Source organism: Zingiber officinale, chromosome 8A (genome assembly GCF_018446385.1).
Source record: "Zingiber officinale cultivar Zhangliang chromosome 8A, Zo_v1.1, whole genome shotgun sequence".
Taxonomy (NCBI): domain Eukaryota; kingdom Viridiplantae; phylum Streptophyta; class Magnoliopsida; order Zingiberales; family Zingiberaceae; genus Zingiber; species Zingiber officinale.
In genome coordinates, this window is record NC_056000.1 from 9615256 (window position 1) to 9641554 (window position 26299).

At 39.2% G+C, this 26299-nt stretch overlaps 2 protein-coding genes across 3 annotated transcripts; both read right to left on the reverse strand.

Annotated features, from left to right (window-relative positions):
- Nucleotides 1–15508: 15508 nt before the first annotated feature.
- LOC122012331 (porphobilinogen deaminase, chloroplastic-like) lies at nt 15509–22600 on the reverse strand. Of its 2 annotated transcripts, none has more exons than XM_042568829.1 (5): nt 22218–22600; nt 19400–19805; nt 16514–16717; nt 15902–16079; nt 15509–15810 (listed from the first exon to the last, which is right to left on the reverse strand). In XM_042568829.1, the coding sequence occupies exons 1-5, from the start codon at nt 22424–22426 to the stop codon at nt 15698–15700; spliced, it is 1110 nt and encodes a 369-aa protein (XP_042424763.1). In that variant the 5' UTR covers nt 22427–22600; the 3' UTR covers nt 15509–15697. The 2 variants fall into 2 exon arrangements, with proteins under 2 accessions (XP_042424763.1, XP_042424764.1); XM_042568830.1 differs by having other exon boundaries at nt 19400–19810; nt 22218–22355.
- Nucleotides 22601–23703: 1103 nt separating this feature from the next.
- LOC122012332 (protein NOI4-like) lies at nt 23704–26299 on the reverse strand. Its single transcript, XM_042568831.1, has 3 exons — nt 26153–26299; nt 24027–24218; nt 23704–23913 (listed from the first exon to the last, which is right to left on the reverse strand). Exons 1-3 carry the CDS (start codon nt 26159–26161, stop codon nt 23890–23892), a joined length of 225 nt encoding a protein of 74 aa, XP_042424765.1. The 5' UTR covers nt 26162–26299; the 3' UTR covers nt 23704–23889.

Consider the following 26299-nt stretch of genomic DNA (forward strand, 5'->3'; position numbering starts at 1 on the left):
CGGACGGTGGGGAAGCGATATGATGCGAAATTTTCGTAAAAAATTTACTTCGTATTTCCTCTGTTTTCTTTACTTCGTATTTCCTGCACCTTCTAGCGGTTTCCTGTCGATCGAATCATCGATTGCTGGCTATTCGAGAGACGATCTACGAGGCCCCACCACAACACGTCGACAAGTCTCAACCATAAAATCAGACCGGCCCCCGCATGGCACCGACCCACCAGCCTAACGGCACGAGAAATAAAAATTTTAAAATAAAAAAAAAAATTAATAAATCTTACTAATCATTATCTAAATTGTTTTGCTCGACAAATTGTATAATTAAGAATTTAAGATTAGATTATCGATCATATTATAATCACGACGAGCACACGACTGGTGAATATTCAGTAACTTGCTGGAAATATTTTGACACTTTTTTTAATTTAGATTTGGTTGAATTTCAATTTGAGCCAAATACGTCTCTCTTTCAAAACCATTGATGGAAACGTGGAGTTGCATTTAATGCAACCTCAACATATAGAAAATTTCCACTCTAACACTGATTTTACTAATCTTGAAGTCTTTTAATTTGGCGTTACGAAATGTTTCTTTTATTTAAAAAATATTAATATCTTTTTAATTAATATAACTTTATTTATTTATTTTGATATCCTTAGAGTGACACCCTCTTTGTCCAGTATTTTCAGTCAACCCAACTGCCTCTGCTTGTCTCCTACTACAACCCCTCGAGCTGCACGCAATCTGCGAAGACGACGAATTTGGCTCTGTTTTGGTTCGAAATTATACCTTATAATTCTCTCTTTTAAATTATTATCTAGCCAGGAAGAATCAGAGCCGGCCCATGATGCTGCTCCGGCCCAACAAAATCCCTGAACCGTCTCACTTCGGCTAGCTCCTTTATCTCTCTCTGTTCTTGATTTGTTCAGGTTTCCTTATCAGGTAACCTTCTCTCTGACCTCTCCATCATTGAATTAGACCTCATCATTTCACTAATTTGGATAAGCAACAAAATAATAAATGAAAACTATAAAAACACTGCCAAAGACCTTTAATCCTCCAACTAAACGAGATGCATGAGAAAGGCTCGCCCTCAAAAAGCAAGCAGCAGCCTCTGCATGATGTGCTCCACATGGAGCGCAATCGGAGGGAGAAGATGATCGAGTTCTACTCCGCCCTGCAGTCTCTCGTTCCGAATCTTCTCCCAAAGGTACTCGTCTCCAGCATCACAACTCAATCGACCTCGATCGACGATTCCTTTACCTGTTTTCTGTAGCCAACGAGGACAAGGATAATCGACGAGACGATATCGTACATCAGGAGCCTCGAGGCCCGCATCGCATCGCTCGAAGCGAGAAAGGCGACGACGATCGCAACCGCTATGGCGATAGAGGTGCAGCGAAGCACCACCGTGGATGTTGTGGCTGTGTCCGGCAATGCATCCTTTTTCTCGATGCGCTTCACGCCGAGTCGAGTCGGGACGGTCACCGAACTGCTGCGGGTGTTCGAGACGCACGAGGCGGAGGTCCTGTGTGTCACGGTGGTGCGAAACGAGGGAGATGCGACCACCAATGTCACTGTGACGGCTTTGGTTGAGAACGCCGGCGCCGAGAGGATTAAAAGGGATCTCATGAAATTTTAATAGGCAACTATCATACACTTGTTTCGGGCTTTAATTTCTGGTGTATGGGATTTATGCTTGTTAATGGGATTATTTAGGTCAGTTTTGTGTGATAATTTACTTGAGGTTAGATCAGTAATTGAGTATTATTTTTTTTAATCTATTTATCCAACTTTTACCATACTAATTTATGTGGGACAAAAGGTCTGACTCACTCATCCCAATTATTTCTCACCGTTGGTCCTATATATAGCTAGATGAAGGAAATAAATAAGGATGATCGAACAACTTCTTTATATGAGAAGAATTTTATTCTTTAAAAAATTATTCTTCAAACATTCTATCGATATTAACTATGCTAATTCATGGGGCCTCAGCTCGGTTAAGCATTTTATAATAACCAATTTGGTTATATCCTGAGGTAACTCAACTCATTTATGCATTATAATATAATAAAATGTGATTACACTCACTCCTAATGATTTTTACAATATGTCTCTAAATTATAAAATTAATTTATAGTCGATCACTAATTGGATAAAGGATGAGAAAAGTTCAGAAAAAGCTCCAGTGATTTAGAGTAATTCCGGAGGAATTTTTTATTCTGTGTCCGGGGTCAACTCGGTTATGCATGTTACTGTGTCAGGTTGTTTGTTCTTCTCATAATTGCCAATCGGAACTGTCAAGCTTTTACTTTTATTGCTGCTTGTTGGGCAACTGAGAAGTTGTTAATGTCTATATTTGCATATATAATTACGAAAGAAGCTTTATGTACTTCTGTTAAAAAAGGTTGAATGCTATTTATATTTACGCAAAAAATATACGAGCTTAAAATTTTTTTAAAAAAAAACAAATTTTAGCACGTTATGTTCTTTTTTAGGATTATTATTATTTTTTTTTAAAGTTTTTAAACCACTACTCTAGGGCTCGACCGGGGCTAAATTTCCACCGGATCAGGACCGACTTAATTAACAAGCAGAGGACCTACTATACGATCTATTAAACCCGGCCCATAGAGTAATTTCCTATAAGCCCATTAATAATACCAAAATTTTCTTACTTCGACAGTTCGACTCATCCCAGCAGAAACCCTATTCCATTTCTACCCTTCCGACATCACCCTTTTTTTTTTTTTTCTTTTTTTTTTTAAGTTGCGCCGGGTTTCAAACTAATCATGGCAAGGCGTAGTTACGTGGGGACCATGGCGCGACCGACCCTGGAATTTGCAAACAAAAAAAAAAATGGAAAAAGCAATTAAAAAAAGGGCTTCTTTTATATTATAAAAAAAACAAAAACAGCGACGTTTCTTTATTTACTAAAAGAAACATCCTAATTTAAAATTATAAAAAAGATTACGTCAAATAATACCTTCTAAATCTCATGTTATTTTTCAATGCATACCTAGTGTGAGTCTAGTATGGAAAATATCATACTCAGGTTGGCCCTGATATGGAAAATGTTAGGCTCACACTGAGTTTGATATGGAAAATGTCAGACTCAATTTGGGTCTAATATTGGACCATATCAGGTCCAAAGTAGATCTGATATATGAAAATATCAAGCGCATCATGAGCTTGATATGTGATCATATCAGACCAAACAGTTGGCCTGATATAGGAATATATCATACCCTTTTTAATCCTGAATAGAAGGGATGCATTAAAAAATGGAGAGAAAGAGGATCTAGAACATTGGCAGGAGAGGTAGAAGGGAATAACACTATTTTTTATTTTTTTTTATAGTTTTAAAATTAGGGTGCTCTTTTGGGTAAATGAAGAAACATGACCGTCCGTTTTGATAAAAAACCATACAAAATTTGTGAGATGTTTTTTTTACAAAAAGTCCAATTAAATTCCACAAGCAAATAATTTTTAGACTTCAAAGCCAAAACTACTTTTTCCCCCTCTTTCCATGTTTTCTTCTACCTCTCTAATTTAACCGTCAAAATTCTCATCACACGTCACTATTTTTACCGCTCATATCACTGTCAACACATGCCATTGTCGTCGTACGCTATTGCTATCAGCGCCGCCATCATTTGTTGCTAGTGCCACCGTCGTCGCTTAGTCAACGCTTCACAAAATATATTTTGATTGAAGTGAAATTTTCTTACTTAATCTATTTCGATTGCGGATTTAAGTGCTGAAAAAAATATAATGTTAAATTTTTAGATATTTATGTTTTTTTTGTTAATCAAGTATGTCAGTATTTATAAATATTAAGGTATTCTGTCCATTTGATATTTATTTTATTATATGAAGATGATCAATTTTATAGTTTGATCAATTTAATTATATTATTTATTGCATTGATAGATTTATCATAAAATTCATTACAAGAAAATCTGTAATTAACGATGAAATTAAGTTTCCATCACTATTTTAGTAACGGAATTAAGTTTCTTCGCTAATTAACTTTCTAAACAAGATTTTCATTTCTGATTTTTTTCTTCATGCATGTGTCAACCTAAAATCTACTTCTCCGATCGACCTCCTCTTCGGCCTCCGACACACTCTTGTATTCTCCGCTTTGATCTCCGATACTGATATGCATCCTATCGGTATGCTCAATCCTTTCCTATTATCTCTCCTCTCTTAGTGATAGTTTGGCAGCGACCTCACAGCGAGGTCTCGCCCTGGCTGCAGCCTCGCAGTAAGGTCGCGAGGTCGAGCGCTACATCAACAACATGCCCTGGCGGCTTGAATTCACCTCTTGATTGAAAATCTTGCTACGCCACTAAATCCTAAGATTATTAGTATTGCTCTATGGAAGTTTCCTATTGGCGATCAATGGTGAAGCCAGCCCAGGCTGATTCTAGGTTGTGGGCAACAGTTGTCGACCCCAATGCCGTCGCCCTGGGCTAATTCCTCTTTCTCTCATGTTTTCCATTTTTTCCACTATAAATTGGAGATTTTATCCTATTCGACATCGTCAGCCCCCGAGGTACAGCTCGGGTAAGCCATAACCTAGCTCCACCCTTGTCAGCGATCAAGATAAATCATAAAATGCTTACAAACGGTCCATCAATTTAGTATGCTTAAGTCAATCTTCATATTTATCCAGCCTAATAGCCCACTACTGATGCTACGGGCGCATGTACTTGGCGCTCAGACAACGCCTGCTGCTATTGTTGCTCCACTATTTTTACTACTCTGGCATGTATCAGCATATCCAGTTCTTCCTTTGCTAAAGTCATCGCGGTGAGTCGTCCAGCGTCCTCCATCTTCACATATCGGATGCAGGTTACGTTCCCACAAACGACACCAATATGATCCTATCTAAAAATCGGGAAGATGGCTAGATGGGGATGTGGTTGCTGCGTTGACTAGATGTAGACCTCACTCCGCTCTACAACACAAGATGCATCAGTGTCAAGTCAGGGAAGGGGTCCCCAACATTGGCTCTTCGACACTCAAGTCAGTCATTGGAAAGAGGAAATAAAATGGAGCAACAGCGAGCATAAGCGTGAATAGTGAATAATAGATACCTCCACCGGTGTATAGGCTCTCCCTTTATATAGCACCCCAGCGGACTATGTGCACATTCCTCGAGGTATGAACACATTCTCCAATTTGTCTTATGAAAGGACCTATCAGGAAAGTGTCTCTGACGTCATACCTTAACAGGTCATATATATCCCTAACAAGATAGTAGAAGTTTTCGTCGTACGATCCGCCTATTGACCATGCCTTGTATCATCGATATTATCTCCCAGAAAGATATTAAGAGATATATCAATGATCTCTCTGCTCGACCGAGCGGGATAGCCGCTCGGCTGGGAACTTCTCCACTCGGTCGAAGTCGGCTGCTCTTCCCTATGGTGACTCGACTTAGTAGCTTCTTTCCGCCCGACCGGACTAACGCTTCGGTCGTCCCAACGTTTCTTTGCTCCATGATGAGTGCCTAATGATCTTGGTTGTACGGGCATTCTATTTGAACCAGCCCTTTGCTGGTCGGGCGGTTCATGCCCGATTGGCCACTGCAGGAGAGCTCCGCTTAGCCCCACTTTGGTGAGCCCGTTGGTTCTCTGACGTTGACCTCCTTGACTTTGATATCTACATCGACTGTTATCTCCATCCTTTGACCCGCACTTAGTGGGCCCCCCTTTATCACCACATCATCAGTATTTATAGATATTAAGATATTCTGTGATTTTTATGTTTGTTTTGTTATATGAATGATCAATTTTATAGTTTGATTATATTATTTATTGCATTGATAGATTTATCATATAATTCATTATAAGAAAATCTATAATTAACGACGAAATTAAATTTCCATCACTATTTAACAACCGAATTTAGTTTATTTTGCTAATTAACTTTCTAAACAGGATTTTCATTTCTGAATTTTTCTTCATGTCAACCTAAAATCTACCTCTCCGATCCAATCTTCTCCGATCGACCTCCTCTTCGACCTCTGACGCACTCCTCTATTCTCTTCTTTCATCTCCAACACCGATATGCATCCTATCGGTATGCTCAATCCTTTCCCATTATCTCTCCTTTCTTAGTGATGGTTTGGCAGCGACCTCACAGCGGAGTCTCGCCATGGCCGTGACCTCGCAGAAAGGTCACGAGGTCGAGCGCAACATCAACAGCATGCCCTAGCGGCTTGAATTCACCTCTTGATTGAAAATCTTGCTACACCACTAAATCCTAAGATTATTAGTATTACTCCATGGAAGTTTCCTATCGGCGATCAATGGCGAATCCATCCTGGGTGATATACTCGAGTTGATTCCAGGTTGTGGGCAACAACCACCGCCCCCTAGTCGTTGCCTTAGGCTAATTCCTCTTTCTCTCATGTTTTTCATTTTTTTTTCATTGTAAATTGAAGATTTTATCCTATTCGACACTGTCAACTCCTGATTACAGCTCTGGTAAACCATAACCTAGCTCTACCCTTGTCAATGATCCAGATAAATCATAAAATACTTACAAATGGTCCATCAACTTAGTATGCTTAAGTCAATCTTCATATTCATCCGTTACTATACTAAAATTAACATTCTATCTTTAAATCTCTAAGGAGACATCTTGCAGTTGCACCGTTACCTAGGGCCTGACGTCTCATTTGTGTTATCATCGTTCTCATTGACGACAGATTGCAGAACCCGTACAAGGTTTGAAAAAGTCAACGGTGCTCCACATGAACATTAATGCAACCAATGGCCTCCAGGCTCTAGGATGTCCTCAAGATTAGCTAGAACCCAAAGGCGTCTTCAAAATGTAATTAGATTATCACTCTTTTCATTTTTGAAGTTGTCACAGTCGATAAACTTATAATTTAGAAGGATTATGAGAAAATATATTTTTTTAACTACAAATTTTGTAGTCTTCTTCTAGAGGTCCCTGCTTCAGTTCTGGCGGTCCCTACGTCAATTATTACTTATTGAGTTTCACGTACAGGCATGCTGGAGGGCCCGGAGATATCCAGCTGGTCAAGAATGGGAACACTTTTACATATGGTATGACCTCCGAATGTTTCGAAATAATTAAAGTTTCAATTTTCCCCCACCTTCTTTATCGATCGATCGTGCTTAACATTTTGTTGAATATACAGTAAATCCAAAACCCTAGGCGATCATGATCGCGAGGACAACGGTTGCACAAGATGAGACTAGCGGTGATGGCACCACCTCCACTTTGATTCCACATTTAAAATACATAAAAAAAATCATGAAAAATATGTCCTTTTCTGTAAGCTCTGTCCGATAAAATCCAAAAATAATTTGTGATTTTACTTTGGATTCTCATTCCTCAGCCGCAAGCTTGTAAGTAATATGCATGCATTACAGAAGTAACGTGTCATATGTATATAATTGGAGGCTTGATCTTTCACTTGCAAGAGTTGCCACTATAATGCCTTTCCATACCCGTGTGCTTGACCATTTAGTTGGTGCCCAGAGATTTGACACCAAATTGTATAATAATTTTTTCATCATACATAACTTATTATTATTTATTATTTTTATTTAAAAATATTTATAGATACATTTGATTATGAAACTAACTATTTTATACGGTTAAAATAAAAATATACTATTTATGATTTTTCTTATATGGTTGATATGTAAAAAAATATTCTAAATTTTTATAAATATAAATCATTTTAAAATTATTTTTATCAAAATATAGAATTAACTGATAAAAATTATTTCTTAGAAAATTAATTTCAATAAAAAAAACATATTGCTGAAAATTATGTTTTATACCCCTATAAAAAATTTCAATATTTTCTAACTATTTTTCATATTTTTCTTTAATATGTTTTTGATGTGATCAAAGGGGAAGAAATATAGATTAAGTGCTAACTTTCTTTTAGGGCTACACACCTCCCTCCTCTAGTAGACTTACATGGGATCAACAAAAACGCTCGACACTTGACTCCATCTGTATATTGGTGCAGCAAAGTGACGTTCTTGAAACCCTATAGATGGTCTTCAAGATTGGTGGAGCCTCCGTATTCTCCGATTGGCAGAGGTCGGAAATGCTTGGGCAATTTGACTTCTAGAATCTCTTAACTGAAGGGTACACTCAATCGCTTAGGGAACTCATTTGCAGCAGGGGTCTTTCCTCGCCTAGAATCATGGAGAGTTGAATTCGCAGCAGAAGAGGTTTGGGATCGATCGACTTTGGTTGAGCCCTTCACGGGCGTTTGTAACAAAGCCTTGGCGAACTTCACCTATTGCCTTAGCTTGGATCTTCTGTCGGTGGCTTGCTGCCCTTCAAACGATGTTGCTGGAGCCTTGGAGTGGGACCACCCAGCTGCCTATTGCTTTTGCGCCAACACTTGTGCTTTGGTCATGATCAGCAGATCTAAGTCTTCTTACGACAAAGTAACAGTTGTAAACTTGTCGGCGCCGCCCATCTTTATGTTCTAGATCAGGTGGAGAGATGCCACAGATGACGTCAAATTTGATCTCGTCTGGAAGCGGTGGGTCGTGGAATGCCAGTGAGCTGGCCTGGAGGTTGACCGGGAATAAGACTTTTGCTCAAGCACTCCAAGATTCGCCTGCAAATATCAGCAAAGGAGGAAGGTAAATCATCAATAAATAGGCTAGGGGGTCCCTGGAGCAGCTACTTCAATAATCAAGTAAGGAATCAGAAAGAAAAGGACTATGGCGTATGATGCGGGGACGATGAGGGGCCCCTGCCCCCACTGCCACGGTGGAGGTCAACGGGTTGACGGTCGGCCGGTCGGCGAATCATACTTCGACCAGAGATTAAGCACCAACCCACCGACACAAGGAATAATCAAGCCAATGCTCAAGGGACACGCAAAAGTTGAGCCGAACGACTCCTCAGCTCGGCCTAGCAGCAGACTCGACATCAGCCAAGCACGTGGATAGTGAACTGCCCGCTGAGCGGCTATCCCACTCAGCCAAACAATAGAGCATGTGGACAGTGGGCTTCCAATCGAGCGACCATCCCGCTTGGCCCAGCAACGGACGACAATTGGACAAGTGGACTTTCAGCCAAGCGGTTATCCCGCTCGGTGTGACAGAAGATAGCGCAGGGATAGCAGAATTCCAACCGGGCGGCCATCCCGCTCGGCCAAGCAACAAACACAACAGGATATCTTTGGACATCCTTTTGGGAGTTAGCACCGCTGACAGGTAGCATGGTCAGACAGAAGATCGTATGACAGAAACTTCCACTGTCACTTCAGAGATATGTCTAGCCCATTAAAGTACTATATTAGGGACACATTACTAGCACGTCTTTTCATAAAAAATTTTGAGATGCATGCTCACCTTGGAAGCATGTACGTGTGCTTCCGGAACTCTATATAAAGGGGGTCCAAGCATCGTGAAGGTATTCTTTACACGCGATTTCCACTGTTGCGCTATAGTTCTTGCTTCTTCTTGCTTCGCCGGAGACTGACTTGAGCGTCGGATGACCATTGCCGGGAACCCCTTCCCTGGCTCGGCGCTAACGTGACTTGTGTTGCAGGCGGAGGCGAAGTCCACCGAAGGTCCGCAGGAGCGTCACCTCCCCAGCATCCATCTCTTCGACTTTCGGACAGGATCAATGTAAATGAAGGAAGTATGAGAAAAGGTGCACACGTACCTGTACCAACGGAGAAGGATCCCTTTTTATGATGTCTCTCACATTCCCCGCAATTAATGATGTCTCATCTCACTACTATACAATTTGTCCCATCAGTATGCTTCCACTGTATCTAGCAGTCACATCGTGAGTATGGGGAGGATGTATTGTGTATCTATACATAGATAAAATCTTTTATCTCTGATAAACCCACGTGCTGTATTAATGGTGAAACGGGTTTGTGGACTAAGAGGCATATTGGGCCGTTATTAGAAGATGGGCCCGACATAGGGGTCCCACTTTCTCAGGAGGTCTAAATCGGCCATGATAGTATCCCGAGAGAGAGTGGAGCTTTAGAAGCTACTGGCAAACTACAGTGTTGGTGATGCAGGAGAGAATCCAAAATTGGATTTTTTTTTTTTTTAAGTAGTTATCCGTTAATTAAGTTTAGTTTATTTTTTATATTTAATTTTGTCCTAAATCTTAGAAACCGAGTCTTGATAGTTAATTTATCCTAAATCTTAGGGAATAAGTCTAGTTGGTTATTTTTTTGTTTAGATTTTTTTGAGAGTTTTGAGAGCTATATAAACCTATCTTGAGCTACTTCTTATTTCGTTATTTCTCTTTTGTTTCTTCTTAATCCCTCTATAACTTCACACCCCAGAATAATCTATATTCTGCTCAGCGTCAGTTGACCTGTTGAGAGCCCGTCCGATTGACTTGGTTGATCGAGAGAGAACGAGGAGCAGAATCCTGCAGGTATTTGACAGAGCCGGGAGTGGGGCCCTTTGAGGGCCTGCCCTATCGGCTGTAGTCGATGGGGGAAGAATAAGGAGCAGAATCCCACAGGAATCCGGTTGAACCGGGGAGTTGGGCTCTTTGAGGGCTTGTTTGATCGGTTGTAGCCGATCAGGGAAGAACGAGGAGCATAGCCCCGTGAGTGTCTGACATAATTGGAGAGTGGGACCCTTTGAGGGTCTGTCCAATCGACTATAGCCAATCAGGAGGGAATGGGGAACGGAGCCCCTGGTATCCGACAAAGCCAAAAAGTGGGGGCCTTTACAGCCTACCAGAGAAGAACGTGGAGCAGAATTCTATGGGTATTCGACAGAGCCGAGGAGTGAAGCCCTTTGAGGGTCTGTTTGATCGACTGTAGCTAATCGAGGAAGAGCGGAGAACAAAATCCCTTGAGTATCCAGTAGAGCCGGGGAGTGGGGCCTTTTGAGGACCTGCCCAATCGACTATTGCTAATTAGGGAAGAACAAGGAGTAGAGCCCTACGGGTGTCCAGCAGAGTCGGGGGAGTGGGGCCCTTTAAAGGTTTGTCCTATCGACAGTAACTGATCAAGAAGGAACGAGAAGTGGAGCCTCTCGAATGTTCGGTAGAGCTGGGGAGTGGGGCCCTTTGAGGGATGTACGATTGGCCGTAGGAGGGAACGAGGGAGCTAAACCTCGTGGATGCCCGGCAAAGTCGGGAGTGAGGCTCTTTGAGAGCATGCCCGATTGACAGTAAGGGCCAGTCTGATAACTGATCGAAGAAGAATAGGGAGTAAAGGCTCATGGGTGTTCGACAGAGTAGGAAAGTGGGACCCTTTGAAGGCCTGCCCAATCAACGATAGTTGATCGGGAGGTGATGATCCTACTAGACCAGGTATTTGACCTTTGACTTACATTGGACCTTGACCGTTGATACAGTGCATAAAGGAGGGGCTTGATAAGGCCAGGAGGTTAATAGTCAAGGGGACATGACAGTCAAAATTCAAGGGGACGTGACAATCAATAGTCAAGAGAAGGAGATAGTTAGACCGCTTCACGTCATTAGCCGCATAATTCCTGGTCGATCACAGTCAGTGCAGGTCCCTAGATCTGAGACATAAAATAGAGCTTGGAGTAGTCCCTGACCTGCCCCCGACTGATCGGACTTCCCCAGCTCAGGCTATGTAGATGGGCTTGGTACTTTTACTAAGACAACTCTCGGTCAGCTCTTCAACGATCAAGGTGTGAAAGATGGGTCTCTCGCTATAGTCTCAGATAAAACTCAGTCGGTTCGCCATAGCTCATCCTCCTCATTAAGGCTCGAGCTTGGCGGTACATCTGAGCGATCATCTCGAGCTGTCTCTAGCTGAACCCGGGCGGGACGGAAAGCGCTAAGCGACAACAATGTCAGGGAATTGTAACCTCCTGTTAAAGAATAACTATCATATGTCAGGGAATATTCCAGTGGTCTACTATTACCTATGAATGGAACCTTCCTTCCACCAATAGGAGGCCACCGTACATCCTCTCTCACCCAACAGACCTTGACACCCGACATTCTCTGATAACAGACAAACTCTGAAAGTATGCAACGTCGTATAAAAAGGTACAGAATTGGAGTTTCACGTGGGAATTAGCTTTTGGGACGTGCGTACATAGAGTGCGTCAAAGTCACCTCTCCGTCAATACTAACGTCATCTCTGTCGATCTCCATCTAACTCAGATTTTGTACAAAATCAACCGTCATATATTTCGGCTCGTTGACCCTAGGCTCTACTGAACGGCCTTCTCGTATTCCAGCCTTTGACCTACTTTAGATATTGACCAGCCACTTATTCCAGCTCGTTGACGCTGGGCTCTACTGAATGACCTTCTCGTATGCATTGTATCAATTATATTCTCTATCGCACAGTAGCGAAGGCAAGAACGGTTTAGCACCGAGAGAAGAATCCGTCCTCGGTCACTAGTTAGTTATTCCTTTTCGAAGAATCGTCGACTCGAACATGGTCTCGGATCAAATCCACGTGATAAAGATGTGTTGGTGAGGGACCGGTTCAGGTCCTGGTCGCGCTTTGGACGGGAGGTGGTTCACGGGGAGTCTGTGGCTACATTGCATTGGCCTTTTTTTGAGGCAAAAGCACATGGTTTGCTTAATTAATTGTGAGCTCTCAACAACTATTGCACCCACATGATATGCTTTAATTTGTGGCCGTCGCCCTGCAAAAGACATGACACTGTTGGTCCATATATCGTGCATGCACGATGCTGATCTATCATTCAAATTTGTTTTTGTTTCCACCTAGCTACTGCTCAATATATTTCTCTTTATCGTTAGAAGTTTCTCAATGAGAAAGAGCCGTGTGTGAAGATCGAACGCGTTACATGCACATTTACTTGAAACATGGTCATAACGTTTGGTTATAGCATCTAGCATCCACCCTTAAATAGTGTAGGGCAGATAATTTAAGCATGATCCATAAGAGAGTTCATTCAATATCATAAGCTATATATCTTCATCTTATCTATGTTTTTATTAGGTTAGGTTACATAATTAATCAACAACAATGTAATATTGACTAAAAAAAGTATATTCATTTAAAAATACTTTCATTGGCATAAACATTACACAAAGGAAGGGCAAAAATAAAAATGATCCATGCTCAATGATCTAGCTACTTTAATTTGTTGTCATTGATAAAACTCTAAACAACATGAAATTGAGAAGGAATGGAAGCAACGTTAACTGAAACTAAACCATAGGACTTTAAGTTCATATAATAATTTATAACAACAGTAAGATGTACAAAATGGATATTTATAATAATCTAGGAGAGTAGTTAAGAATAGTCAACGAAGAACAGCTAGATAGGGGAAAAAAAACTTGAAACTTTCATCATTTCGTGACGAATATACACAGAAAGGAAGAATCAATTAATAGGACTTCTTGAATTGAGTTAACACATTTATTACCTTCTTGAGTTTCCTCTTCACATAGGCATTCTGCCAGACTTTTCGTCGTTCTGTTGGTGAATTGAGGGATTGAAACTGCCAGATGATCTGATGAAATGAAAACAAGGAATTCCTCCTCTTCGCCCTCTTGATTTAATTAATTGATCAATCATTGTTAGACTTTCAGATAGAGGAAAACAATTGATAGATCAATAAGTTAAGTTTCTTTATCCTTAATTCCTGAGAAATCAAAACTTGCACTATTTCTTCCACAGGTACCTCCAATCACAAACACTAATATTTTTTTTTTTTTGTTTCTTTTCTTTTCTAATAGAAATCAGATTGAAACCCTGCAGAATTCATTTCGAAGATTTAATATAGAGATAACAAGGAGAGAAGAAGGAGAAACTTAAAACTAGTTACGACGTGAAAAAAGAATTGATGCGATTAAACACTCGAAAGATGACTTCTTTTTTTTTTGCGAAAAACTTTCAAAGAAAAAGCAAGCAGAAGGAACTACATGACCAGATCATGCTGGCAGCTTCAACCTCTTCATTCCAACAATTTAATCATGCAGGTAAGAAATTAAGTCAAAAATAATAGAGGAGAAAAGCATGTATTTAAGAACCAAAGAGAACGGAAGAAGAAGAGGAGGAGGAGGAGGAGAGAGATGTGGCTAATAGTGAATGTAGATGGTGAAGCATAAAGAAGCCATGCACGGCAGTGGTTGTGATAAGGAGGCCCTCCCTCCCCATCTCTTCTTATATAGTTGTACATATATAATATAAATGCATCTGTCAGCATCATTTATTGTGGCTCGGCTGGTGAGAGTTTCGGTCCCAATTGCTACAGCTAACTAGTGATCGTGATTTTTGTCGTCTCTCTCGTTGATTGTCAGGAAGATAAATTGGTTAAATTGCATCTAAGAAAGGAATTAAACCAAATAATGTTAAATTGAAGCAAATCCTAAATTACTGTATTTCCTTGATTACAGCCCAGATAGTAACAAGTAATTTGACTTATGTAAACACAGGAACAATGGATACCATAATATTTTCGCACTTTATCCTTCTGTATGGTTGAGCCAGTTCAATCTGGCCTGGTCCATATTTAAAAAGAGTGGTGCAAGCATAAACCTGTAAGATTGTCCTTTCCTTTGGGTGGTACCAATGCCATGGAGTTGACAACCAATTGAGACTAGACAAAGCTAGCCCTCAGAAAGAGGGACCATTTGTCTCTGCATTTGGATTTAACAGATAGACATGAGGCCTATGGCTGCCCCTTGTACTGTATCCAACTCATTCCTTTCATGTTCATTTATGGTTTGATAGTTCACTGGGCTCAAGTTTTGTGGCAAATAGTGTCCATTCATTGCATGAAGCTCGTCCATCAATTATCTGTGTCTCAAGGAATAACTCCCCTAACTGCTGGGGAAATGTCTTAGTACAATTCGGAGGAAATGATTCATAGGTTAGCAAGAAGAGAAAATCTCATCCAAGTGAATGGTTATTTTGGATCGATGACGATGAGAATCTATTTTTATCATCGTCTGCTAATTATACGAACAATAACACATTTGGAGCTTTAAATGGGCATAATGACTTTGATAAATGTACGTCTTTACCATGTTTTATGCAAAGAAAAGATTTTCCAAGAGACCCCACATTTAAGCAAAAGAATACAGATAGGGGTTGCGATGGTCGATGGACACCATCTTTTGGATTATTAGAAGACATAAGAACATCTTAACCAAATGGCATTCAATCAGCAAGCTGTAGACCAACATTTCTTTCTCTCTTTTTTTTTAATAAACAAAACTAATAGAAAGCCACAGTATGCTCATCTCGACTCTGGAAACAAGAGTGAACACAAAATAAACCTACCATGTCAAAAGGAACAAGTCACAACTTGTTCATCAAAATATTACGATAAACCTTAGCTAATTTTAAAAAACACAATGCACCTAATTGATTAAAGCATCCATAGTCTTCATGCAAATGGATGGCATCATTATCTACTTTATCTAACTTAACCATGCATGAGGTACTTCTAATTGCTCATGAATGCTATTTTTCATTTTCTCACATTATAATCTCACACATTCATCTCAAGATTCTTCAAGAGAAGAGTTGAGGAACAAAGAAGTTTAATAACCAAGTAAATATACTCATCTTGACATCACACATGGATTCACAGATGATATAAGAGTTGGAAGTACAACCCTTGCAGGTTTAATCTCGAGGCCTAGCAAGAATGGAAAGCAACAATTTCCTATCTAAATTGCTCTACTAATTTTTTGAAGGTAGGCTGAATAAAGGTTACCAATCAAAGAAACTTGGGCCAGCTCTTGAAAGCAACTCTTCCCCTGCATCTTTTCCCATAGCCACCATATCATCCAGTGCGTACAAGCCTTTCCTTGATGTCTCTAGTACTAAAAACACAAAATTGAAATGAAAAATAAATTATGATGGATTACAAAGTATAAACAGATGCATTGATATATCTTGAATGCACCAGACTACCCCTTTTTCCATCAGGCGAAGAAACCAAACACCTTAGAACACAATATCCATCAGTATCACGATGAGCATAGCCAGCAATTGGAGTACGACAAGACCCATCAAGTGTCTCAAGAAATGCCCTTTCACAGGCAACAGCAAACTGAGTATCATTATGGTTCAACGAAGCTATGTAATTAGCCTGATGCACAGGAAAAAAAAAGTCAAAGTCCATTGTAGACAGCATGCAGACAGAAGAAAATAGATATGCCCATATTATCATGGAAGTAAGAATTCTGAGTTTTTGTGGAATTTGTAGTGTGATTATAATATTAAATTGAGCATCTTGATGACACAATGTTGGTTAAGTAAGATCCAGGTAAAATAAGATTAATTTACATCTTTGAAGTCTCTCCATCAACTTATCTGAGTCAAAATTTCTACTCATAAAAATTAATGCATATAATTTAGATATATAATTTGTGTCAAAATCAACCAGATGAGAAATCTTTTGTGCTTTAATACTTTGTATTTCAAGACCATGTTCCTTTCTCATGAAAGCAAATTCTGTAAAGTCAATCAGTTGGGAAAAAAACTTAGTCAAGACATTGAAAAAACAGTTCTAACACAACTTACCATTATATCATCATTGCTTCTACAAGCAATTCCGATAGCACCTTGAGCAATTGCTGGAAGCATATCTTCAATGGAGAGACTAGCTGTGACCTTGTCAGTCATATTTAGCCTCTTTAGCCCTGCCAATGCTAACAGTGTTGCTTGAACTTCACCTTCATTAAGTTTCCTCAGTCGAGTCTGGACATTCCCTCTAAAGTTAACTACCTGTATTTTTGTTTGATTGTATAAACCTCTGTGATGAATCACATATGCATGCTGAATAGCAAAATAATTCAAAATAAAAAAGATAGACAAGGGAGAAAAGATAGCACCCTAGAGACTGATACTATCTTGATGACTGCCGATTCTTGTGGATAGAAAAAAACTGAAAGATAGAACAAAAATGATGATGGATGTCAGCTCCATGCAGCATGTAGCAGATGCATAGACCTGTTCGATAATTTGTTTCAATGCAGATGCTTGTTGGCATTAAACTTCGTGAGTCCTCTGTTAAGGCAACATGATAATCATTCACATACACAATAATACCAACAATAATTAGTTGAGTCAGGCCCAATTATTGAGGGACTAACACTTATATATCAGGGAATATTGTTGCATAGGAATCTTGCTAAACAACAAGCAAGTGTAGGCATCCTTGAATTGAGTGTATATGTATATATATATATATATATATATATATAGAGAGAGAGAGAGAGAGAGAGAGGTTTGTTATCCTGCACACTCGTTCGGTGCACACTCCTGGGCGACCCTCACAACTCCAGGCGCCCGGGGGTGCATCCGGGGGCCCGGAATTGTGAGGGTCACCTAGGAATGTGCACTGAACGGGTGTGCAGGGTAACAAATGGCTATATATATATCAGTCCATGAGAACACACAAGTAAAGGTACACATGATCAAATATTAAGGTTAAAACTTAGTGGGGCCATTTCATGTTTGAATAGTTCATCTCAAAATATACCATGAAGATGTTGGAGGAAAGTGATTCTATTGATCTAATAGCAAAGATGCTCCACGCCCATAATCCCACATAAACAAATGCAACAGTTCATAGTGTACATATGTTAAGACTTATAAGTTATAAAAGGAAGTTCCTATTCTTATTGGCCAGTCATTTTGGGATGGCATGGGCTAGACCACAATCTAATTGTCACTGATGGAATAAGTCTTCATTTATCTGCATTTTCTCTTGAGGGATTTTAATAGATTGGTGGTAAGGCAATATGTCTCAACAAACACATAGAAGCCTGTGGCAGTGATGAAAAGTTAATATCTTATACCAATATCACTCTAAAAAATGCAGATGATCAGGCATTTATATGCATAACATTTTGAACGTGCATTAAAGTTTACGGGACACAACAATTGGCATACATCTTGCACGCATCTCCACATAAAGGTAGTCATGCACTCAAAAGGTAAATAATATTTCGTATATAACTTTGTTTGAACACTTCGACACTGTTTTAACAAGAATACTCTCAAGTGATACCTCCATGTCGACTTATGATTGTATGGAAATATCAATATAATTGAAAATTCACATCTACAGCTGTCCATATAGGGCATTTATACAAAGACCATTATTAGGAAGCCAGCGGAAGAATTTCAGACTAAGTGGAGCCACAAGCCACACAAATGAAGGCATTAGTGTTGACAAAGGAATGTGTGCCTTGCAATGTAAAACATGATTGAAAAGCTCTATAATTGCTGTGTCAAATGGCCAGATGTTGACAAACTACCAAGAAAACATAGTTCCCACTAATCAAGTCACTGAGCTCTATTATTGCTTAGAAGAAAAAAAAAAAGGGCAGCCCGATGCACGAAGCTATCGCCATGCGGGGTCCCGGGAAAGGATCTATTGTACGTGATCCTGTCCGCGCGCTGAGTCGATGGAAACTGGGGACGTGACGCTCTCTGCTGTTCCCGGGTGATCTCCGCAGCGACGTAAGCCTCCGATGAACCTGCAACAAAGCCGGGCCAGGAAGGGGTTCCCGGCAACGACCCTCCGACGCTCAAGTCAGGCGATGACGAGGAGAAACAGAGGCAGAATAGAGACTATGACTACAGTAGATGAGGAGAAAAATCATACCTCCATCGAAGTCCGGGGGTCTTTATATAGGACCCCGGAGAGGCGCGTGCACGCTTCCCAAGGCGTGCACGTTCCTCAAAGCATACCTCAGAATGGTTGTGCCAGAAAAGCATGCCTGACGCCATACCGTAATTGCCTGAGCATATCTCTGCCACGGCAGTGGAAACTTCCTCCGTACGATCCTTGGTACGGCCCGGCCGCCGACCATGCTGTTTGTCGGTGGCAGGTGTCTCGAGAATGATATCACTAGCTGCCCCTTTTGTCCTCTTCCAAGCCCCTTGTCTTTAACTGGGCCGGCCGGGCTGGTCGCTCGGCCTCCAGGGCGCTCGGGGATACATGCACCTCGGACCGGGCGAGATGGCCGTTCGATCACATACTCGGACGGGGCACCAGCTAGTTGTTCTGCAGTTCGTCCGAGCAGCTTAGCTACTCGGCATAGCGGTTCCTCTATAAGGGAGCTTGTGAGCGTCGGAAGCTCGACCTCGGGTCGAGCTGTCTTCGTGCTGGCCCGGGATCTACTTAGGCCGATCGGCCAGGAGACTTCCTCCCCACTCAACCAGAACTTTGACTCTCCGCTGTCGTTGACCCCTTCCTCTGTGGGCCCCCGATCCTTACCACCGGATCAGTACGCAACCTTACTTTTTTTTTTTTTGCAAGAGGCTGTTTTCAAGATTTGAACCCGTGACCTTTTGATCATATGACAACAACTTTACCGTTGCACCAAGGCTGCCCTTCTATTGCTTAGAAGAAAATAGATGAAAAATGAACTGTAGCAATTAAGTTAAAAGCTGTACCTTTAGCGATGGATATCTGTATAAAATTTGAGACTGTCTCCTAAGTGAAGCAGTTCCAATAATACTTCCAGCAGGTAGCTCTGAGAGAGCATTTGCAGTTAAGCAAATGAATGCATCTCTTACATCTTCTCGGGGGAGGTTGCAAGGCAATATTGTACCATCTGGAAGGTAAGTAGGAACATCCTTCATTGAGTGCACAGCAATATCAATTTTACCCTCCAACAATGCCTCATCTATCTCTTTTGTGAATAGACCCTTGCCACCAATGTCTGCAAGCGGTTGATTGAGTATTTTATCTCCTGTTGTCTTAATGATTACTATGTCAATAGCTCCTTCCTCAGCTAGCTCTGGGTGTGTTGACATGAGTTTATCCCGGGTTTCAAAGGCTTGGGCAAGTGCTAGTGGACTGTCCTACATGGTCACGACAACTAACATTAAATACACATCTCCAACAAAAAAATAATGACAATTTATCAAAAGACCCATCTATATTTCTGAATTAACTAAAAGGCGTATGCTACTTTAATATTTATCAATGGGCACATTTAATTTTGTACGTTTCCTGTTTTACCCTTCTTGCCAAATCTGATTTTCTATTTTCTTTCCTCTCTCCTATCCATGCAATCTCTCTTCTCTCTCTTATTTGCATTTCTCCTTCCCCTCTCTCTCTTTTTTTGGATGCATGCGTAAATACCAGACCCACGGTCTGATATGATTATATATCAGGCCCAACATGAACCTGATATGGATATATATCAAGCCCATGTCGACCTAATATATAATCATATTAGGCCCAATATGGTCTGATATATATTCATATCAAGCCCGCATTGGGCCTGATATGAATCATATTAGACCCACATTGGGCCTGATATATATCCACATCACACCCAATGTGGGTCCACATTGGGGTTTAGAACCGATTCTTCCTTTTTACATTTTAACATCTCTAGAGAAGTTGAAATTAGCAATAGATGACACCATTGGACTCCTTGCAGTCTTAAAAATATACAGGACCTAAATGGATCCAAACGGACATGTCTAGGTCCATCAGTGAATTTTGGTCAAAATTCATTGATAGAACTAGACATATCCGATTGGACCCATTTAAGGTCCTATGGATTTCTAAGATTGTAAGGAGTCCAACGGTGTCGCCCATTGCTTATTTTGACTTTTCCGAGGTGTTAAAATGTAATTGGGAGAATCGGCTCTAAACCTTAGCGTGGGCCTGATATGAATCTTATCGGGCTTACGTTGGGCCTGTATTGATTTTATATCAAGCACAACGTGGGTCCAACATGGGTCAAAATTCACTGATGGACCTAGACATGTCCGATTGGACCCATTTCAAGTCTTGTGAATTTTTAAGACAACAAGAAGTTCAACGATGTCATCTATTGATTATTTCAGCTTATCCGGAGGTGTTAAAATATAATAAGGAAGAGTCGGTTATAAACTCAATGTGGGTTCACGTTGGACCTGATATGATTCATATCAAGACCACACTGGCCTGATATGTATTAGGTCCATATTGGGTCTGATATAGAATCGTATCAGGCACAATGTAGGTCTGATATATATCCATATTAAGCTCACATTAGGTCTGATATTTATGCATGCATGCATGCAAAAAGAGAGAGGAGGGGAAAGAGAAATGCAAAAAGAGGGAAGAAAGACAGAGCGGAGAGGAAAGAGAAAAAAAGGCAGCATGGCTAGGAGAGGAAAGAAAATCAATTTGGCAAGTAGGGTAAAATGGGAAGAGTACAAAATTAAATGTGCCCTTTAGTAAATATTAATGTAGCATGCACTTTTGGTTAATCTAGGGTTCATTACCTAAAATGACCCGAAGTGTATACCAATGTACAATATTATCCCATCTTAAAACATAACAAAGACAACCTCTAATTCAAACAATCACTTTACAATCAACAACAACCATCAACAGCTAGCATAATCATGTTGATTAAGTATAATTGCAGTGTCGTGATCATGCCATGTTAGCAACTAAAACAACATATAAAGACAAAAATTTTTCAGAGTTTTACAAATCTTGAGAGATATTATATTGAGTGAAAATAAACATTCTATGGAGGCAGTCACATCTGTCACTAGCTAACAAATCAGTTCACAGGTCTATTAGGAATGTTCTTACACAAATGAGTAACGAACACCAAATTATGAGTTTGACATACCCTTATTAAGTGATCCACGAGTTAATAAAAACTAAAGCTATAAAATATAAGTATTAGCAGCATGACCAGAATAAAATAATTGAAAGAAGAGAATTTTAAGCAGTAGAACCTAAAACTTATGATTTCATAGAGAAATTTAAGCAGACTAAAGAATCACAGATTAATTTTTCATTTCATCAGACAGGATTACTTTTTTCCTTGTAGTCACTTTAACTGCAGTTGAAATGACAATTTTAGCCTTTTGTCTCTTTTGCAGGAAAAATATATCAATAATCAAGAAGCTGACCATAAGACCAATGCTATTAACTTAAGTCACCAATGATAATTAAGCGAAAAAACATGCAATGTGACTTAATGTGATAAAAAGAAAAAAGAAAAACAAAACTAAAAACGTGGAGCAGAAAACCCTAAAGCAAAATAAGCACAGATAAAGAACCGAAAAGGCAAGGTGCGCCCATATAAATAAACACCCTAAAAGCGTTGAGTTGAAGCAAATTCTACACCGAAAGCTTAAAAACCTACTTTTAAGATGAAATATAACTTCTACAGCAACGGCTACACGAAAGTAAGATCTGACACCAAAAAAGATTAGAAATCGAGCTAAAAAGAGCGGGAAAATGGCATACCTTCCGCGAGTACCAATTCTTACAAGGGCGACCTGAGCCTTGGACTCCTTCTCCATAGTCACAGCTGCCCTGACGACCATGGCCCGCCTCCCGTGGGGTTTAAAGGCAGGGGAGGGGAGAAGCCTAAGAGAGTACACGGGGAGTCCTCCGGACCACAGGATCGAAGTGGCGGCGGCGGCAGGGTGAGGGTGAAGCGAGGTTGCTCTCATGTTGACCGATGACTGCTAACACCCTAATTACAGAAAAAAAGGACGGCGAGAGAAGATTGAATAGACTGGGAGAAGGTCGCAAGATGCCCTCCCATCAACTCGTCAAGGATTGGATTCGGGGATTCAATGGATTGGAGAGTGAGTTGATTATGTTACAGTCTTATCCAAACACCTTCGTAATCTTGTCCGATTTATGCACAATCTTGTTTTCAACTTTTTGGAGATTTTTTATTTTTGATAAATCCAGATGGCTAAAATCTCACCATTCAGAAAATAAATTTATCTAACTAAAAAATAATTTAATTAATTAAATATTATTTTAAAAATTAAATATAAAAGTAGGTAAGGAACAGATATAATTTATTCATAAAATATTACCTTAAAAATTAGATACAATGACCAAAAAAATTATATAAAAAAAACTCATTCTAACAATCTAACCTACTAAAATATAATCATTTAGCATTGTTTTTTTATTTTCTAGGCAATTTAGTTAATTTTATTTTTTTTTACAACCTGTCCTGTTTTTTTTTTTGTAAAAATAATAATTTGAGATCGGTATATATTTTCATTGAAATCTTAGGTAAAGTAATATTTATTTAGGAGTTAAATTTCTAGTAAAACTACTATAATCCCCAAGTAAACCTACGAAAAGAAACTATTAACAAACTTTTAAACAAAATCTCTAATTTACATTATTAATAATGTATAAAAAATAAATTTTCTAAATAAATTATTTTCACAAATCTTGTTTAAGGAATTATTATATATATGGATACTATTTAATTTTTAATAAAAAAATATTTTAAATTAATTCTTATTTGATTAAGTCCTTTAAAATTTTATATGGAGTGGAGTCTTGAAAGGACCGTCCATCATCTTTGATCATAGCATAGAGGATAAACAATATCATATAAATAACAAATAATCTCACAGGAAATAAATTACAAATAATTTTTTTTAAGGATGAATATTCTCGTGCCTACTGCCTAAAATGACTTAATGAAAATAAGAAATAAAACAAATTATAAATTCAAAAAAAATCAATTAAATTAAACCACTGACAAAACTTCCCAATTTGTTTTTTAGAAAATAAATTTCTAATTTTAATTATAAACTGATAACAATTAAATAAGAAGATTTTCATGCAGTGGCATATACAATAGCTACTAAAACTAAAACTTGTTTTACTTGAGTGGACAAATAGGAACGAGGACAGCAATCACAAAATTATCTCGACAATAAATCATACGGGAAAACTGAAATCAAGAAAACACTTCGTCAAACTATGTTTTTCTTTCTTAGTAATATATAATACAACACACACGAACCAAGGGAAATAATAATTCAAGTCAAATTTGTACGTTAAAACAAACTCCCCTTACCCTGCAACCCCAAACTACGATCACCATGTCGTGAGGCTTTCAGCCTCAGTGAACCACAGCCGAATCACTCAACATCAATCACCCACAGCAGAACCATTTGCGCTGCATGAAATTAAGATAGTGGTTATTGAAGCAATGAAGGGAGGGCAGTCTACCACAATCTAGTTTGGTTGAAGTTTAATGGGATCATAAGAGAAATAGGGTAAAGATCATACAGTTTTGGAAGGATGGTGATCGCCAATATCCGGCTGTAAACCTTCATTTCTTGATGGTGTTGCTGCTGCACCTGAATTACCGCCTGTCTTCTTTTCGTCTCGAGCTTTGTTAAATATGACAGTGAAACCTTCAGCAGATGCAGGATTATTCACATCCCACTCCCCGAATTTAGGAAGTGGTTGGCCCTGATCCTGATGGAATAAAGAGAAACAATACCAAGGATGAGGCAAGTACCATATTAATTAAAAAAAAAATCAACAAAAAAAAAAAGGATGAGAGACAAATCAAAACAACAACCAAAGAATTGACCACCATCAAAGAATTTTCGCAGAACAACACTAAACAAATGCACAGGAATTAGCAGTGAAGAAAATTTTACTCACAATTTAACTATACATGTGATAATATAAAAGCAATTAATTTAAGATAAAATACTTGAGGATTTATCCCAGTTGAAGAAACTTATTAAGAGCCACTAAATCTATTAGTAATGTTTCTTCAAGATTTTCATGGGCGCCTAAATGTTAATTAATTTTTTTGCGTTTCATACTTGTACAAGATAATAAAGGACAGAAGCTATTTTCGCGACTCAAACCCATGATCACAAGAACACACCGCAGCAACTTTATTGTTGCGCCATAACTCCCCTTCATTCGTACAGGACAATATTCATCAAAAAATGTAATTTTTTTTCCCTACAAATCAAGTCTATACAAGTACATACTATGGGAAACAGGATAACCAATTCTGATTTTTTCAACACCAGGTAGAGGTTAGTATCTGAATGTAGTTGTTATTAACATTGGTCAGGCTAACTTTTCAGTTTTCTAAAACAAAAACATTGACATTGATGAAAGTGCAGCATGTATTTATCCTATAACTTACCTTTAAGAATGTTCATAAGCCAACCTTTACCATGGTACAGATAAATCCAGGTACCAGGGAGCATAGTTCTAGCAAAGATTGAGATATCATGAAGAGTCAATATCAGGTAACTTTGTTCTTGGTGCAATATGAGAACTATTTTTTTTTATGCAGACATGTTTTATATAAAGCTATTTGAAGATGGACAAAAGATTACGTAGCAGATAAATACAAAGAACAATGACACTAAGCTAACTAATACGAGTACAGGAAAAAGGGAGATGATCCTCCCTATATAAATTCAAATGCAAAATTTACTCCATGTCAATGACTCATCCCACATCTATATCTACGCTTAGAAATATCAACAAGCTATAACCCACATCATGAATTGAGCAATAATTCGTTTGCAAGGAGCTCAGATCATCCACAATATCATACTGGAGCAACATAGAGGTTAAATTGCAATAGCTTAATGAGTATATCTGAGTCACGGATATAATCCAGCACAGTGAGAAACAAAACAAGTAAAGAAATGGGAGCACCCTAAAAGTGTTTGGCAGATCTGTTGTGCCGGTTATAGCATCTACACAAATCAGATAACTAATTTTGTAGCTCCAAATGTACAAAGAAGAAGAAAAAACATCAAATCCAAATCACATTTATCAGACTCAAAGTATTCCAGTGTCGATAAAGAGGGAGAGGGATGACGAACGTTTTGAAGTCTCTCTATGGTACCTCATTACTAGTTCAAGAACCAAGGATATTGTCATCGATCACTCCAATAAAAGACTAGGAATACAGTGAAAAAGATTTAATTACCCTAGAACCCAGGATCCTTCATGCTTTAAGCAATCAGCAAATTCCAATTCAAGGAAATTATCAACTTAACAAGAAAAATACTAGAAGTAGATATTCATAATAAATCACCTATATGATCGATTTTCATATACATCCAAGAAAAACAAAGTTCCCAAATCAATCAAATGGAAACACATCTTCAGTCCCTAGTAAACATTTTTTGCAAACACCAAATGAATTGGTAGCTAAGAATCTCTAATGATCTTCTCACTTGACGATCCGACAGTCAAACAAACTCCAATCCATAAAGAAAAACAAGACCACGATCTCGGTAATCGCCGATCCCAAGAAAGAAGAAATTTCAAGGATTACTCGCTAAAAAAAGATTCTTTCAGTTAAAAAACAAAACAAAACCGCTGGCAAAGACGCATAAAATCTGGAAGCAAAGGAGATTGCATACAGAATCCATGATCAAAGAGAAAGGATGCCGCGAAGTATAGGAGAGCAAAGAGGGGAACCGAGAGGAACACGAAGCGACTCCTTCCCCCTTCTCTCTTTGTACGCCTCAAGACCAATCATACGTGTGATAACTGATATAAACACCAAT

What these genes read in the sequence shown, in the direction of transcription:
- LOC122012332 (XM_042568831.1), bottom strand. An exon ending in ATCACCATCCTTCCAAAACT is followed by an intron (nt 23,914 to 24,026) that starts GTATGATCTTTA and finishes AATTTCATGCAG; the next exon opens with CGCAAATGGTTCTGCTGTGG.
- LOC122012331 (XM_042568829.1), bottom strand. Translation starts at nt 22,426, where the DNA reads ATGAGAGCAACCTCGCTTCACCCTCACCCTGCCGCCGCCGCCACTTCG. An exon ending in AGAATTGGTACTCGCGGAAG is followed by an intron (nt 19,806 to 22,217) that starts GTATGCCATTTT and finishes CATGTAGGACAG; the next exon opens with TCCACTAGCACTTGCCCAAG. An exon ending in TTCGCCTGATGGAAAAAGGG is followed by an intron (nt 15,811 to 15,901) that starts GTAGTCTGGTGC and finishes TTGTGTTTTTAG; the next exon opens with TACTAGAGACATCAAGGAAA.